Raw genomic sequence first — 18,063 nt, 5'->3', positions numbered from 1 at the left:
GCGACGATGATTTGGATACTGGTGTACCAACGACTTCGCCGCGACCTGCTTCCCCAGGTCTTTAATGGAACATCCTAGGCGGACCGTGTTAGAATACGCGATCTGCACCCCCGAACGAACCCCGCTGACAAGGATCATGCGGCCGCAACACCAGTGGCAGCATGGCCTTTGTCAGCGGCAACGAAAAATTTCCCCTCGTGGACGTGAGTCGTCTACCCCCAACAGAAGCGGCTAGGCGTCACAGGTTCGCGACAAAACAGAATGGAAGAAACGGATCTGACGACCTCAGGGACTTGCATGTGCATGAAGTTTAAACCAAAGAGCTCGACTTCGCAAACGGGGCCACAAAGACCCTTAGTGTTGTAAGTCAGCACGACGGCATGATGAAGCGCCAGTCACTCGGCCAACAGATGCCGAAGAAAATTCCTACCTCGCAAGACTCGGCGACCCAGAAGCAAGTTATTCGGATTGACCGACCTCAACAGTAGCTCGGATCCGACCTGGAGTTCACGTCAGAAATCACAGAAGGAACGGAGTTGTGCTGCCGAACATCCTTCTGCCAGTCCGAACTGACCGTAGGATGTCCTGACACCAAGGACCCGGCCAACTGTAGCCGAACGCACAGAACTCCTAAAATGAAGTTGAGAACCACTAGATGGAGGTCAGAAGTACGTGACAACAGCTCGGAAAACCAACTAGAAGTAGGAAATCGACCCCCCAGTGGAAGAACTTAGCCTTTCGTCGGATAAAACACAAAGTTTTTCCGACCTGAGGAACTCGAAAAATAGCCGACCTCCGAACTTGGACATGGACATCCGACCTCAAGCCGAGGTCGGAAGTGACCGCACAGAAGTCGGAAGGACACGACAACAAGTCGGCAAAGGCAGTTAGAAGTCGAGAACCGACCTCCCAGCGCAAAAATCCGACCTTCGGACGGATGGAAACATAGTTCATCCAACCTCCCGAAGTCGACCATAACCGACCACATGTCGCAAGTCGGCAACTTAGTCAACATGACGGAAGAAGAACGATAACTATCTGCAGTGTACGAATTCGACTTGAAGGAACTTGTTTAGCCCCACATGGGCATGTCATTGCAGGTTAACCCTAGTCGACCACCGGCGGATAGGACGACCGACCTCGACAAAAGGTCGGATAACAACAGAACGAATCGGAGGGAAGTCGACATGATACCTCCGCCGAAGAAACTTATGAATTCCGAGCGGACCTTCGAGCCAGTTCGACTCGGATAGCTCCAAACCAGGCTCGTGGTAGCAGATTGAACGGTTGTAACCGACCACTCTTGAACGGAACTGCTGTACATGACGACCACACAGGCCGCATGACTCACATACAGCTTTTTCCGACCTGGACTTTAGCAATTCGGAACATAGCCGAATTCCCCCTAGCCGCCGGTCGACTTACCGGTAGGCCGACCTTGGTCAAACCGACCTCGGTTCCATTCCCCATTCAGAGAGGATGCCTCGGCATTTGCAACCGCAACAGTGCCTCTCCACCCCGACGGACGGATACGAGTCGGAAATAAGTGTTTAACCGTGCTTACCCGACCTCGGCGAATGTAACCGGTTACGACGGGTAACTCGGGAACTGATGCCCCGGACCCAGCCTTACCGGATGAAAGTGGACAGGAGACCCCGTGGAGACTTAACTGCCCCGTGGACGTCATCCTAGTCGGAATAGGACCCCCGGACAGATTTTTGCATTTTTCTAGCATTTCTCCTAACAAACGGAATGTATTTTTCTAGTTCGATCTCTTTAACAGATCTGTTTTTGTAACCCCTTTTGCTCACTGGAATTGTGATTAAACTTTATTTCATATTTTCTTTCGCGCTGCATACAACTTTCATTACATTTGTCTTTCACATTGTTCTCCGTTGCCAACAGAAGCAAGAAGCCAGCCAATAGAAGCATCACCGGTCCAACGAAACGCCCGAGCGGCTTCCGGATTTTCGGCCGTGAGTGGCTTCCACTCATGGGTTCGGAAGTGAAGAAGGGACGGTCGACCAGACACCGGACTCCCACTGCCAGAGGACGCGTACCAGCGACCCCACATTGGGTCCGACTGGAGAGTTGTGCGGTACTGGTGCGGTACCGAGTCGGAGCATCCTTCGCAGGAGCTCGGATTCCCGCCCAGAGGCATGTCAGAGGCCCACGACTGCGCCTGGTGCATACGGCCCACCATGGACGTACTTGCACTCATGCTTGCCGTTATCGCCTCTCTCGCTGTACGTACGTGTGCTGCTGCACTGCACTCATATCCGCTGAAGCGGATATACGCGGCGCACACACTGAGCATACTTGCTCTCTCGTCCCTCTCTCGCAGTATGACTCAGCGTTCATACGCTCGCGTTGGATTGAGTCCAGTCTGCGCATCATCACACAGCCGATGGCACACAGCACGTGCTTGCCGCCAGTTGCTTTTTCACGCCTTGGCGAACGCTCAAGAGCTTTTTAGCATTCACTTGCTTGCTTAGCCATCAGCGCTTTGTTTTGCTTTCCTGCTATTACGCAGCATTGTTCCCCCTTTATTTGTCAATAAAGAGCACTCGTGATCTCCTCGCGCTTGCCTGTTACACATTTATAGCTTTAGCGAATTATGTCAATTAACGCAATAAATAGTAATTCATAAGCAAAAATTCTCTTTTGACATTTCCGTACGGAAGCTATTTATTATTGTTTTCAAACGATTTTTTCATGGTTTCTGGCGTCAGTTAGGTAATCGGTGGATATTCACGGTGACAAAGTAAAGTTCAATGCTCGGAGATGATTTTCATGGTTGTGTGGTTTGATGGAAAACAATCGCAGCCGGCAAAGGGAAACGGTAATCAATCTTTGTTTAGCAATCAATCTTTGAATCGGCAATCAATCTTTTTCTTCGGCAATCAATCTTTGTTTAGCGCGTGAAGAGGGAAACCGCTTTTTGACTGGCCTATCAATTGATTTGTGTTATGTTTTGTATGGCGCTGTCCAGCGCACAACTAGCGCCGCTTCCGCCTGTTGATCAACCCCGCAACCATGTATTGCAATACACAGCGCGCTCAGTTGAACTAACACAACACCGCGCTGCACAATCGGCGCTGTTTCCCGGTTACATAGTGTCAGCGGTCTTCGCGGTTGACTTTGCCGGTTGCCTGTGCTGGTCATTGCAGTTAATATTGAAGAAAAAGTCCCACAAGACAACATTAAGTACATAAAGTCTTTCGCAGCATGTGAAAACGTAAAACCAAACTGGGAAGTTTTTCCGGCATTTTTCAGTTAGTCGTTCGCTGGTAAATATTAAGCAAACGTGATTATTTTCGTTTGGAATATTGCAGATTTAATTAGCTGTTTTTATTTACCCAACGCCCGGCGCTTCCAGAGTGGTTGGTCAGTCGCCGACGGGAGGAAGGGGAGTTGTTGGATGCGCTGAAGCAGGTGGCGGTGCGGGAGATGTCCCCGCTGGCTGTGGCCCGGGTGCGGGCGGTGTTGGAGGGAATTAGTCGGCGGGATGCGCTGGAGAAGGCCACCGAGACGGAGGAAGTGGGGAGTGAACAGCGGCGCTGCTCGGATATCGGCGTGCAGAGCGGTAGGCTTGCGTTCATTCGTTATCGGTTGCTTCGGTGAAGTGCAGTTAATGTTGTTTGAGAGCCCTATCAGTTGTGGAAAAGTGTAGAGCAGTGGCCTGAGCGATGAATGTTGTGGATCCTGGTGACGGCTGCCTTTCATTAGATATCGTTTCGATATTATCATAAAATTCATCCGTTTTTTTATGGATTCGCTTATACCTGCGCTGCTGTTTAGAATCAAATAATTTGATTTGATTTGATTTTTTGATTGGCTAGAATGTCGAAAAAAATATGTTTAAGTAATTTGCCCGCAAACAAGTACAGTGACTAGAATCAAAAAAAGGTTCCGCGTGGCGGGCCAGAAGAACGCCGACGCCCAACTGGTCAACGACTACCTCGACGCCTTCGAGGCCATGTCCAAGGCCTTGCTGCACAAAGTCGTCAATCTGGCTGACAATAATGTACGTTTATTTCGGCTAAAATATTAAAATAAAAATCAATTTATATTGAAAATTAACCTGGGTCTCAACAGAGCGTTGCGACCACTACGGTGGTCCATGAGGAATGCGTTTGGTACAGCGCTGGGCTCACGCTGCAACTGTATCTTGTAGGCGATTCCGCGTCGCGTTTTAGACGCGTAATTTTTTTTAAAACCTGGGAAGATTTATCTTGTAAAAACTTTTACGGTTTTTTACGCTCGCTTGTTCCGTCTTGTTGGATTATTATTTCACTTCTGCTGCTTACACAAATGCGTGCTGCAGATGAATTTCGTAGTGCATGGGCGAAAGCAGGTTGGTCAACGATGTAAATCCGTTTATGTAGAGTACCATGGGACATGGCTTCAATTTGACTTCTGTTCATTAAAGTTTTTGATTTTTCGCACTATACTCTTTTGTTTACAGTATTTTATGCACTTCTCAGACTACATGATCTGCATCAAGTTAACTAGAAACTGCGAAAGAAGCGGCGCTTGAGAACTAGAAACAGGCGAGTTAAACAAATCGAAAAGTTAAATGGAAGAGTGTTTGAGCAGGGCAACACGGTGCTGCACTACGCCATCTCGCAGCACCACTTCGACGTGGTCAGCGTCCTGCTGGACTCCGAAGTCTGCGACGTGGACAGCGTCAACCGCGCCAGATACACCGCCACCATGCTGGCCTCGCTGGCGCATCTGGAACACTGTAGTGTACGTATGTACATATGTACGTACTACCGGAAGTGTACGATACGATGCTATTCTGCTGTACTTGATTTCTCGTGTTTCTTTGTGCTATTCCACCTAGCAACTTCCTGTTCCTTACTTTAGGTACTTAGCTACGATTCCTGTTATTCAGTCCTTTACGGTACAATAAAGATCAGAATCTGATACAAACAGCTAGGTCATACAAAGTCATACGTATTTCTCAACATAATGCCATACATTACAATCACCGACCAGCTGGTCGCCGCCAGGCTCTTCAAACTCGGAGACTTCAACTGCAAAGCGTATCAGGTCGACGACAATGCACAACATACAAATGTTTGGCAACCGAATCCAGACAGATTCGTTATGGTTATATTTTGCGATAAGGACGACGACGGGTCGACGGCGCTGATGTGCGCCAGTGAGCACGGACACCTGGAGATCGTCCGGTTGTTGTTAGGCCATCCGGACACCGACGCCCATCTCACTGATAAGGTACACCGCGATTCCAGCCTTCATCCACGCTATCAATCCCGCACTGGGATTGGATTTATATTTTCTTGTGGATTTATATTTGGATTTATATTTGGATGTTGGATTTATATTTCCTTTTTCTAAAAAACTGGTGATGATTTGCGCTAGTACTTGGCTTAGTTTTGGCGGTATTGCCGAATGCATATTCTTTTTTCAAAGCTGAACACATCACTGATAGGTATTCGTAGTACAATAGCTTATCGTTAGTAGGGCTGACCATCATTAGTACGTGTGACGACAGATAATAAAGCAAACACTAAACAGTCAGAATAATTAAAGCCGATTTAAAGTCACATTCGGAGGTGAACTGATTTTTTTTAGTAATAATAGTTTAACGAATTGTTTTAATAATAAGATTTTAATAAACTTTTTTATACTAATAATTTTTTACGTTTAAATAAAAATTTGTATTAAATTTTTTATATGTTACAGTAATCATATTTTCGGCCTTTTTAGATGATTTGCGGTACTTTTTTATCGACAATTACATACATGTTAACTTCAAAATGGTGTTTTTGCTAAATATCGGATTTTTATTGGTCAAATCAAACTCATACAAAACTGTTAGAGATAAAGCACAAAACTACAACAGCAAAAGTTCATGCAGTTTATCCTGCCCTTCCATCGTGCCCAGCACTGACGCTGCATTTCCCCTTTGGATTTCTATCGACAACCGCTGCCGCAGAAATTCATGCGAACGTCCTTCTCCCGTTTGCTGTTTGAGTCTTTTCCCTAGCTCTTTCATGGTTGCAATCGCCGAAGGTCCCCATGAACCAAGCGTCTCGAAGGCAATCGGCACGAATAGGTAACGGCCATCCAGATAAGAGTAAAATCTGGATTTCTTTTCTTCTGCTTGCACTGCGGAAGTAGCTTTTACATGCGACGGCGCAACCGTGTCTACGCATGTTACGTCCCATGCGAGACACAACCCGCGTCCGGGCGGCGTTCGGTGGTGTAAGAGGTGCCGCGCGGCTCGAGTTTTGCAGGTACGCCAGCGGATACAAAACTTCTGCAAAGCATGCTGTTCAATCCTATTTTTTTTCAATCCCAATCCATATTTATGGGCACCACGGGCTGTGTACCTTTTCCGCCGTCCGGCGGAAAAGGTACACGACAGCCCGTGGTGCCCATAACCCTCAACTGCTTTATGGCATTTAGCGCAGTCATCAGGGTCGCAGATCGTGGCGCCAAGGCGGAGACCAACGCTGATCTTCAGTTCGTCGTCGCCTAGTAGATTGCCGATGTGGGCCGAGGGCAACGCGTTAAGCCAGAGGCCGGCTTCCGGCCTAGACTGGGCAAGCAACGAGTTTGAGTTTGCCTGCTTAAATTTTTCTTTAATTTTTTATAGCCGATTTTCCGTAAAGAAGTTTTGGAAAAAAAGTTTAAATGAAAATTGGTGTTTTTACGAGAATCATTGTTTCAGCGAGTTGTGTTAAGCGCGTTAGGAGTTTTTCACATGACGCCACGGAACTACAATATCGAGTGCAGCAATATCGTACCGTGTATCTCGTCTGCAGTATTTTCTAGCGGATGATGTGTACATCCATACAGTAAACAACAGCAATAAAACAGCCATTAGAAACCCTCGAATAATTGTTGTAAGGTCAAGCAGTTCCTTTTCATTTCGTCAACAAATTTTCTGTTTTCAGTAATTCATATAAAAATAATTTGTTCTTTTATGGATTTCATCAGCGTCGGCCCGGCGATCGGTGTACCGTAATTATCGGATTTGGCCCCCCCTCCCAATAAAAGCCCCCCCCCCCGTAATAAGCCCCCCTCCCCGACCCTGTTTGAAAAATAAGACCACCCCCCGAAATTACGCCCCAGGGGGCCGTTAATAAATGTCGAGCGCCGCAAAATGATAGGTATACCGCAAAATTTAGCCGCAAAAGTTGTTGTAATTTAATGAGAAACAGTTAACGGACATCAATATAATGCGGTGTTCGTTGGCAAACAGCTGTATAAGGAGGTATACACTCCAAAATGTTGCTCCCAAGGTAGTGCAGTTGCATATAACACCGATAATACCGGTAACTACTGCGTTCAGTTTCGCCAGAACACGAGGCGCAGTTAATTACGGTATATTAGTTTTCATGACCGCGAGTTACAGTTTGATGTTCGGAGATAGTTTTCATGGTTGTGTGGTTGATGGAAACCGATCGCAGCCGGCAGATGGAAACGGCAATCAATCTTTGTTTAGCGCGTGAAGAGGGAAACCACTTTTTTACTGGCCTATCAGTTGATTTGTGTTGTGTGTGGCGCTATCCAACGCACAACCACCGCCGCTTCTGGAGTGGCTACTCAGTCGCCGATGGCTGTGGTCCGGGTGCGGGCGGTGCTGGAGGGGATCAGTCGGCGGGGTGCGCTGGAGAAGGCCACCGAGACGGAGGAAGTAGGAGGTGGGCAGCGACGGTGCTCGGATATCGGATAGCGTGCAGAGCGGTAAGCTTGTGTTCGTTCTTTATCGGTTGCTTTATTGGTTAAAGTCCAGTTAATGATGTTGGTTGAGGGCCTCACGTTGTGGCAAATTGTAGACTAGTGCACTACCTGCATCCGACCGGCAGTAGGCCGGTCGGACGATCGATCTTCCATATAAAAATGAGATGAATTTTTACAGGAATTCGCTTCAACGTATATTTTTTCCGCGTTCAATTTTTTAACGGTCGATCGGTTAAAAACGTGCAGTTAATATTGGTTGAGACTTAAGAGCCCTATTAGTTGTGAAAAAGTGTAGAGCAATGGCTGAGCAAAGCCTGTTGTTGATTTATGTGGGAGACGGTTGCCTTTCATTAGATTTGATTTCGATAACAAAACAAAATCCATCGCTTTTTTTATCAATCGCTTATACCCGCGCTGCTGTTTAGAATCAATCAATTACTTACTTCTTGAATGGCCTGAATGTCGAAATAACATTGCGCTATTTTGTCTGTTATCGAATACAAGTAAGATCATGCATTTGAGCGGGCGTTGCAGATGACCTTTTGGAAGACGCATCTCTCGTTTATTCCGGTAACTGTAAATCGGAGAAAGCCGAGCAGTTATCGATCGAATCACCACAATTGGTCGATTTCGGCACCCATTCGCCGGCAATGATATCCATCGAAACCTGGACACCACCGGGCGAAACCACCGAAACCGCTGCCGACCCCTCCACCAACACTCATCCGCAAAGCTTTCCGCACCCCGAAAAAAATCTTCCAAACGAATATCCCATAAAAAACGCCGAAATTCTCGGCGAATACGAACGAAAATCCCTTATTAATCGAGGAGCCCGAAATTCCTCGGGAAACAGCCGGGGAACCGACTTATAATGTTGAGAATGGAGCAAAATTAGCGGGCAAGCAGGAAGTAACGGAATCCATCGCGGAAAACGGAGAATATGATGAGAGCGCGGAGAAATTGACACCGAAGGTCGAAGCAGTGCGGCCAGTGATTGAAGATGGTCCGCTGTCGCCGGCAGTGTCAACACACTCGGAGGAGCTGAGTGAGGACGAGGGCTGTTATGATCTGCGACACGGATATCTGTCCAACAAGTGCGGGGTCGAAGAGAAGCCCAGTGTGACCAAGATCTTCACTTTCGACGACTACGATGCGGTGTAAGTGGTGCAAGGTTTTTTTCGGCTTCAGTTTCGAGTGGCTAATTGCGTTATTCGCAGCCCGGTTGGCATTTTGTTCAAAATTTCGTTTTGAACATCGTTTACGAAGACCTGAACAGTGCAAAACAGTTTTATTTTCATGATGTTTTCATTTTTTTGAAAAGATTCAATGTTAAACATTTCTTTAACTTTCATGTCTCCAAAAATTTAGGATTGTTTTATTACAATTTACAAGCATAGACTGACCTTCTCATGGCAAGAAGTTGAAAAACAAATTTGTTTTTTATTTATAGATTTTGTGTTAAAGTGCATTATTTTGGTTTCTGCGTGTTGACTGTTTAATTTAAAACGTACCGCGAAGTTGCTGCTTAACTTCGGTTTTTTCGTGACCTGATTGATGTACGTATTTGGAAGCTCGTAGACGCCAAAATTTCTTGTCGGTTTTGAATTTGTAGTCCTTTAAAGGGTACTTGATAGCAATTTTATCTCCACATTATATACCACTTTTCACGCTTTTTTAGCGGTGTTATTAGCAAGGAAGTGATGGCCGCTTGTAAAGTCCTCAACGACTACCTGCAGCGCGAAGGCCGCTCGAATTCGCGAAGCAGCGAATCCAGTGTGAACCGTGAATGGATCACTAAGAAAGCGGACCAATAAATTCGTAAGGGCAGATTGAATTTCATGTATTTTTTTGTGTTTTTCATGAGACTTTGGTTGAACAGCACCGGTGTATCCGCATGATCGAGGAGGAGTGGTTCCGGATAGCGGGCCAGAAGGACTCTGACGCCCAACTGGTCAACGACTACCTCGACGCGTTTGAAGGAATGTCCAAGGCGTTGCTGCACAATGTCGTTAATTTGGCCGATAATAATGTACGCTGAATTCGGTAAAAATACGAGTATAACATAAAAATCAGTTTAAATTGGAAATTAATCTGAGTCTCAAGAGAGCGTTGTGTCCACTGACCACCATGGTGGTCCATAAGGAATGATCTTGCATGGTGCAGCCCCTAGGCTCATGATCATGGTGCAACTGTATTTTCTAGACGATCCCCGCCTTGCGTTTTAAACTCGTAATTTGTTCGTATAACTGGGAAGATTTCTTCTTATAAAAACTTTGACAATTTATGTCCGCTTCTTCAGTCTTGCTTGGTGGGTAATTGTTTTCGGCTAAAATACACGAATACACGTGTGTCACGGTGTTGTAGATGATCGTAGTGCATGGGCGAGAGCGGGTCATAATGGTGTTCAGCTCATAAAAATTTAAGCTTCTGAACAGCCTAAAACACTTTTTTTAATTCGTTTAATAAAACGTTTAAATTCGAATCATTTTATGTAGTATTACGCGTATGCATATTTTGTTATGTTGATGGCCTTTTGCCCAATAAAGAAGTATTTACTTTTTTTGTTGTATTTTATGCCATTCTAAGACTGCATGGTTTGCATCGAGAAACTGGAAGACCGCGAAATACGTGTCTCTTGAGAAGTAAAAATAGTTGATTTAAATAAAGCGAAAGTTTAGTCCAAGTTTGTGCGGCAGGGCAACACGGTGCTGCACTACGCCATCTCGCAGAACCACTTGGACGTGGTCAGTGTCCTGCTGGACTCCAAAGTCTGCGACGTGGACAGCGTCAACCGCGCCGGCTACACGGCCACCATGCTGGCTTCTCTGGCGCATTTGGCCCCAACACCGATCTGGTGGTCGCCGCCCGGCTCTTCAAACTCGGCGACATCAACCGCAAAGCGCAACAGGTCAGTGAAAATGCAAAACTCAAACAACTTCTCCGCCATGTATTGACCTGTAGAAAAAGCGGCTTAAAAAATTAGAGAAACTTGGGCCAAATCTCATTAATAAAAAATAAATACAAATATATGTTAATACGAGTAATATAACTGTAATAATATGCAGCTCATATACAATACTAATACATGTATATACTGTATCTGTAATAGTACATAATGTGTATATCTGCATACAATTCTGTTACAAAGTAAAATTATTATCTGATTCGTGAAATCATTGGACATTTCGATAGTTCACTAGTGAAATTAATAATGCACAAGTAAATGAACGAAATACTATTGCAAAAAGATAAATCGGATAAAGAGAAACTGCGAGAAATTATTAATAAATATAATTCGATCTAAAAATATTAATAAAATTTTGAAAATTATTGATGAATATTTATCAGCATGGGCAAACGGCGCTGATGCTGGCGGTGAGCCATGGTCGATTGGACACGGTGCGGCTGCTGCTGCAGGTGGGAGCGGACGTTAACATCCAGGTAAAATTTTTAATAATCCTTGCCTGTGATTTTTCTTCGTAAGTATTCTTCGAAACGCCATATAAAAACGTTTGGCAACCGAGTCCACGGAGATTAATTATGGTTGTGAACTTGTGTTTTGCGATCAGGACGACGACGGCTCGACGGCGCTGATGTGCGCCAACGAGCACGGACACCTGGAGATCGTGCGATTGTTGTTAGGCCATCCGGACACCGACGCCCATCTCACTGATAAGGTACAACGCGATTCCAGAATTAAATAATCAGATATAATTTTGTGTTTTTACATTTTCTGTTGTATAGGTTCCCAGAAACGTGACACGAACGGCAACGGCCACGCCGCGGAGACGAGCCGGTTCGGCTTCAGGCGGAAGCAGAATCACACCACGTCCACCACTGTGAAACAGAGTATTTTCTCCGGCTTTTTTATCTTGTCGTTATCGCAAAGCGTTTGTCTGTATTGCTGTTTGTTTGCCTGTAAAGTGGCATAAATCTATTGCACACAAAAATGCCCCTAAAAATGAGAGCAGGAAGGGAAAAAATCGTCACACCACTGTACAGGGCTAGTCTTGCAGTCGATGAACATGCCACTGTGAAGTGTGAAGAACAAAAATTCATAAAATTAGCACACTTCGTTAAAGTTGCTGATAACAAGATTGTCCTGAACTTCAACGACGTTTATGAATTTTCTAGATATTTCTTGAAAATAAGAAAAAACCGAGAATCACTGTACGAATAATAAGGTAAGGTCTCAATTAATAAGGTTTATGTGAGTGTAAAACTGCTGGTGCGTTGCGCGGATCCTATTCGTAGAGCGCTTCGCGGCAACAAATGGCCGTATCGCAAATTTTGTGACCATGTTGGAAGCATCATAATACGAAAGTACGAGTATCATAATACTTCTGCCGGAAAAAAGTATAAGCAATCGACGAGAATCCCACCGGTTTTCCGTAATGACGGTCGTGGTTAATGACTTTGCCGCACTGTGTGCAGAACGACGAAGTAGTGTACAGATTCTGTTCTTTGTGGGAATAACGTAGAGCAGTGGGTATTTACGCCATAGAGACCATTTAAGATACCCTCTCATGCATTCCGATCAAAGTAACAAAAAAATGATTTAAATACTACCATTTTTGAATGATTTTGTAATTTTTATTGATTTGATAAGAAATAATTTCTCTCTCCTGCATACAAATTCATCACGAATCGGCATCACGCCCCATATCCCGTGTTCTGTTCCATATAGACAAGCGGTTCAGTTCAACCAACCGGCTGTATTACGTAAATATACGGGGCACACGCAATTACGTATAAGACGGAGTTACAATGGATGCATTTTGTTCCGGTGATTTTTAACAAAAATAGCGCCTATGGTTGCAGAATGTCGTAGTCTACTGGCACCCAATCGGACGGTGATGTGGCTGCAATGCGCTCTGTCTAAGGATTACTTACCGAAATGTAATTTGAATACTTAATAAATATTTAAATACACGTCTCGAAAGGTTTTTTTAGTTTTGTTCATTCTGTTCACTTTTCTTTCCATTTTTCTTCATCAAAACCGGTTTCATAGCCTGTATACAAAGCGAAGGAGTACACATGTGGCGCAGAGCACGGCTAATACGCATCGCTGTGAGAAACGGGTGCATTAACTCGAGTAAAGTCATAATACGAAATCAGGCGATCATATTTTCATCAAATGGTTTATGATACGTACGTAGATTGCCTATATGCGCACTTCGCAGTGTAACTAAGTCGTTACAGCCCAACTGGGGCACTCCTTCACGTGTTTTTCGTCACGGCGGCAGCTCGTTTCGGAACAACTCATTAGTCTCAGTCAAACCTCAACTCCGTGCACGGGCTGGCTACAAACACTTCCCCCCGTGGAGAGGGGAAGTGTTTGTAGCAGCGAATTAGACGACGTCTCTCAACTCAAGTTGAAAACGAACATTGAATGCGATTTCGAATGACTTGCGCATTGCGCGGTTAGAGTTGTTCGTTTGGGAGTATTTAACTTAGGATACAAAAAAATTATCAGTCGGACTACCTACATTTCATTTAATTAATTTTAAGACTGTATTGCGTAGAAATTCAGGCGAAAGGATGAAAGCAACATGAAAAATGCTTTTGAAAAGTTACTTTTTTAGGTAGTTAAGTGAGCCTTTGTTTTACGGAAATGGATGGATAATAAATCTGTACTGGCCAAATGCCATCAAAAGTACAAACTACAAAATAGAAGTTTGTTTGGTGGCTTTGGTCGGGGTACGTCCACGGGGAAGCTACACCCGCTATTCAGCTGGTCTACGTCGTAGACCGTAGTTGCAACTCCGTGGAGCACAGCGACCAATCACGGCGCAAGGCGGGGCCAGCGAGCTCCACGGAGTTACAAACCCGTGCAGGGAGTTGAGGTTTGACTGAGACTTTTACGCAACCGTTCGTGGCGTGACTTTTGGTCGCGCGACTTTCGAAGTCGGACAATTAAGTATAGACAGCAACACCAAACGAGCCCAGCAACGGCTTGTGCCAGACAAAATGCCCGGCCGCTAGTTTTCTAACGACGAATATCCTCATGGCATATAACGAATTTCCACAAGGTCGAAACTGATATCCCGCGATTACCTGTCCCACAGCTAGTTAAATTCCGGGTGATAATTATCTACTCTTTTCCAGGTGATAATTATTTTCGTGCGTTGCAACCGCTATCGTCTGGCCGTAGCCCTTTTGCAGGCCATGTCGGAGGAGCGGAGTCGTTGGGTACTGGGTGCGCTGGCCCACGAGAACTCGTGGAGTGGACAGCGGCATTGCTCAGATATCGGTGTGCAGAGTGAGATTCTAATGCTGTTTGGTTTCAGTTTTGAGGCGAATACATCTGTTTTCTAGGTGATGTGCCGCTACGGCAGTGCGGCGTGATCGTAGTAAAGTGTCATGCAGCTTACAATGGACGACAAAAAGAAGTTGAACCGTTCAGTCGGTCCGCGGTTCAAGAGTTACCTCGCAACGACACGCCACCAGTAAAACTTGACGCTTACTTTCTTTGTACGCTACTTTTAAACGCTCGCGCTCCGTGAATTTTGGAGTGCAACTATGCAAATTCCATATCAAAAGGTGTAGAAAAAAATTCTAAACTTTTTGATACTAAACCTGTGGCCCTTTATGGCGAAAAACACAAATTCCAGCCATTCTGCTTTCTCGTTGGCACAGCATACGATCTGTGCGCAAAACCGTTTGGCTTGCAATCTTCATATGCTTAAGTCTATGAGAAAAACAAACATTGATAATTTGCTTCCTTTCCCATGAACTGCCACTTATTTGGAATCAAAAATCTCGTAATTTTTTTCTGGATCTTTTGGGATATTGGATGAGTGATTCTGTTTCGTAATTCACGAGAAATAAGTGGAAGAACTGACTTTACGACACACGCATGAACGTAGATCAGTTTGCAACAGGGAAAACAGCCAGTGCGCACAATATGTTTTCAAGCCGAGCCATCAACTTCTTTTTGTCGTACATTGTACAAAGGTTGCTGCTATTTGCGAAATGAGGCGCATTAAAATCTGTTCAGTCGTCATCTGAAAATATTTTTTGCTTCAGTTAGCGAATAAAAGTATACTGTAGCGACCGTTACAGGGTGGAACACAGAGTGTGCCGTGTACGGAAATTTGCACACACATTGCTCGTGTCATGTCGTGTGCAATTGGGATTTGTTGTGGGATGCTGTACTAGAGTCCAGATGGATAAAGCAGACATTGCTGCTAAGTTTACGGTTGCGTGCAGGGCCGTAGGCACTAGAGTAGGTTTTGAGGGTTATACAGAGTAGAATGCATAGCGACCCTATGGACAGAACAGAATAAGTTTGGTCACACCAGAACTGTACGGGCAGCTGGCGATTACGCCGGCGGAACAGCGATGACGCTAGAAAGAGACAGTGTGGAAGTGCGCAGCTATGGTTCTACCATTACTTAACATCTCGAAGGCAGCGAGTGAAAGTAACAGCGCGCGTGTCGGACTGGCTCCCAGTGCGGTCGGGAGTGCCGCAAGGCACAAGGATGGGGCCAGTTTTGTTCATTGTGTATATTAACGATATGCCAGATGGAATGGACGAAGAATAGTTCGCCGATGATACAGTGCTGTGCGGCGTCGGACCTACAAAAGCGGACGCTGCAGCGAAGTTAACCGTGCAGATTGACAGTGTGACAACCGGGCTTGCGGACAACACTTTGTGCATCAATGAAAAGAAGTGCAAACTGATATACATATGCTCCGAAACGAAGAATAGCCAGCCCCCTCCGGTGGTGACAATCAACGGCCACCAGATGGAAGAAGAAAGGTACGTGAAATACCTGGGGATCTACATAGATCGCAACCTAAAGTGGGGAACGCATATCGATCACGTGCTGCGAAAAGTTAACTACGGCATCGCAATGATTAACTGCGCAAAAGACGGCCGGGATCTGCCCCAGCGTAGGAGCCTTTACCATGCCTGTGTGCAACCACACTTCGACTACGGGTCGGATATGTGGTCACCGGCATCTTTGGCTTTGCGCGGCAAACTGGCTAAAGCACAGCGGAAAGCACTGCGGGCGATTTCTGATTACAAGGAGCGGGAAACCCCAGAGCTGTACCAGAAAATGCGCATCCTGCCGGTGTACGACCGTTGGAAGCAGTCCGAGGCAGTATGGTTGTACAAGATCTACAACCACGAAGCGTACCGTCCGCCGCAGTACTTGGTCGACATGATGGACTTCACGGACATCACAGCGCGGTACAATCTCCGGAAGCCAAAGAGAATCGAAGCCAAAGCGAAGAAGAAGATCGGAGAAGGGACGTTGGCCATGCGTTTAAAAGACATTTTTGAGCGAATACAAAAAGTTAATATGCAGATACTCAGAGTTGATGGTGTGGGTTTTTTTAAATTTGCTCTCTGAATGGTTGATCTGTCGTTATCTTAATGCTGTTTCTTACGTTTGTACCGACCAGACGTTAAAGTCCCGTTAAACGGGTTGTCTGCTCTTGATGTAATAATAATATAATAATAATAATAATGTGGCTGGGTTCTGTCGATTTAATGACTGTAGTATCTGTATGTGCTGTACTGAAATTACATAATTATTATGATAATAATTATTACATAATTATTATTATGATGTCCCTTCTCATGTTAATTGGGACAAATTCTTTATTTGATTGTGTTTACTGATTGTGAGTGGTGCTCGCTGATGTAAATAGATAGAGTTATAACATTATTAAGACATTTTATTACGTGTACGATGCAGCGAAATTTGCCACAATAATCTATTCGATGGCTCCATTCAGGGATATCGTGTACTCACATTATTTGATTATTGTACGGGTACAAGTGCAGAATATTGATTCACAGCTGAACTTACAGTATGTACGAGTATGTACTTACATGGAAAACTATGGCCTTGATCGGACTGCATGCGCATCAGACGTCGTATGCTGACCATGGTCGGTATCACATCACACATGCTTTCTCGGGCGGATTATTGATTTCCTCGGGGCAGTGTTGCACGGTATCCGTTATACGAGCGATGTGGAAACGTTTAGCAGTACATTACCGTTGGAGTACAGCAAGTCTCCAAGACGCCAGCCGTGCGCTTTAATTAAAATGACAACAAATTCGAAAATCTTCAATGATGTAATGTACTTCTCCACATTCTATCGAAAATTTACTGTGGATGTGTTGCAGGACGGTGCGTTTATGAGGGGATTTGTGGTGGATATGACGGCAAATGGACTTCTCATTGACCTTCACCATGTTGGCAATTCCATCGCCAGTATACCGTTTGCCCAACTCCATACGATTCCCGATCACTTTTCAACCTGCCGTCGTTATGGAGACTTTTTACAGGAAACACTGGAGAGCAAAGACATCGAAGTGTTAATCCGTTGTGACAGGTAAGCAGTCCCAGAGTATCCAATTACTACCGCAACTGTTCCTGTAAATCGCATAGAAAACTTAGGCGCACATGCATGCATCAAGTGGATTACGTGCAAATTGCAACTGAAATTTCATTATCCAATGGGTGTTTCAGCGAGCAGCCATTAACTTGGACAAAAGCCGACAACATCCTAGCCGTTCCAAGTTACGGCAACCGTCCCCGCTGTTACGAGGGTGAACAGTGCGTGGTGGCGAAAATAGCAACGGGCGGTGTGGAGTGCTAGATTGCCGTGAAGAACGATTACCCTCTGTGCTATCCATCGCAAATTCGCATTCGCTCCCGTTCTCGCCGGCAGTATGAATCGGTCACCAAAGAGACATTCCATAAAATCACCGTTCTGCACAGGAGATGCCAAAAGGACTGCTCTTATTCGAAGACAGCATTGCAGTACGCTCTGGATGTACTGGATGTCGATTTTAGGATGTTTTGGATGCAAACTACGGGCACGTTGATTATCAAATCGGATGCCAAAAGTATAACTGTTATCAGCTATGGAATGTTGGAAGACGCCGCTTATGCGCAGTTCCACCAAATCATTTTTCACTGCTCAGAAATGTTTCTCCAATGTTCCTGGAGACGCTACATGGCACAATGCAGAAGCACACTTTTTGCTTTGTCGATGGCAGGTATCCACCATTACAGATTTCGCTTAATTAGTACATAAAAAATGAGGTAGACCGTATCGGCATACATAATATATATATACAGGTAGCATTTCATATTTTTGTTATTACATACTTCTAAATTAATGATTTATGGTGCATCTGCAGGTAAGCTGAAAATCAATGCTAGCACAGACCTTGACAGTGAATTCACGCTTAAATCTTGCGTTTTGTTGCTGTTATTGTTGTCTTTCCAGAAGAAGAAAATTCGCAGTGTACGTGGTTTTCCAAAACTTGGGGAAGGTTCAGATATTTTCGCACTTGGATGGAAAATAATT

General features: G+C 45.0%; 2 protein-coding genes across 2 annotated transcripts; both read left to right on the top strand.

The window, feature by feature from the left end:
• The first annotated feature begins 8,642 nt into the window (after positions 1–8,642).
• On the top strand, positions 8,643–11,579 carry LOC129598423 (KN motif and ankyrin repeat domain-containing protein 2-like). The gene is given in 8 exon segments (XM_055496315.1): positions 8,643–8,879; positions 9,401–9,540; positions 9,602–9,751; positions 10,419–10,557; positions 10,560–10,630; positions 11,071–11,163; positions 11,292–11,399; positions 11,467–11,579. Coding segments are annotated over 6 exon segments (645 nt in total). The 5' UTR covers positions 8,643–8,879; positions 9,401–9,540; positions 9,602–9,616; the 3' UTR covers positions 11,566–11,579.
• A 5,210-nt stretch (positions 11,580–16,789) lies between these two features.
• On the top strand, positions 16,790–17,826 carry LOC129598449 (uncharacterized). Its single transcript, XM_055496352.1, has 2 exons — positions 16,790–17,079; positions 17,217–17,826. The coding sequence occupies exons 1-2, from the start codon at positions 16,790–16,792 to the stop codon at positions 17,344–17,346; spliced, it is 420 nt and encodes a 139-aa protein (XP_055352327.1). The 3' UTR covers positions 17,347–17,826.
• The last annotated feature ends 237 nt before the right edge of the window (positions 17,827–18,063 follow it).

Source organism: Paramacrobiotus metropolitanus, unplaced genomic scaffold (assembly GCF_019649055.1).
Source record: "Paramacrobiotus metropolitanus isolate TYO unplaced genomic scaffold, Prichtersi_v1.0 Parri_scaffold0000122, whole genome shotgun sequence".
Taxonomy (NCBI): Eukaryota; Metazoa; Tardigrada; class Eutardigrada; order Parachela; family Macrobiotidae; genus Paramacrobiotus; species Paramacrobiotus metropolitanus.
This window is presented reverse-complemented; position numbering and strand designations above follow the sequence as displayed.

Bases quoted from the DNA above. Each gene is read 5' to 3' on its own strand.
- LOC129598449 (XM_055496352.1), top strand. From the start codon at position 16,790: ATGACAACAAATTCGAAAATCTTCAATGATGTAATGTACTTCTCCACA. The intron at 17,080-17,216 runs GTAAGCAGTCCC...TGGGTGTTTCAG, and splicing joins GTGTTAATCCGTTGTGACAG to CGAGCAGCCATTAACTTGGA.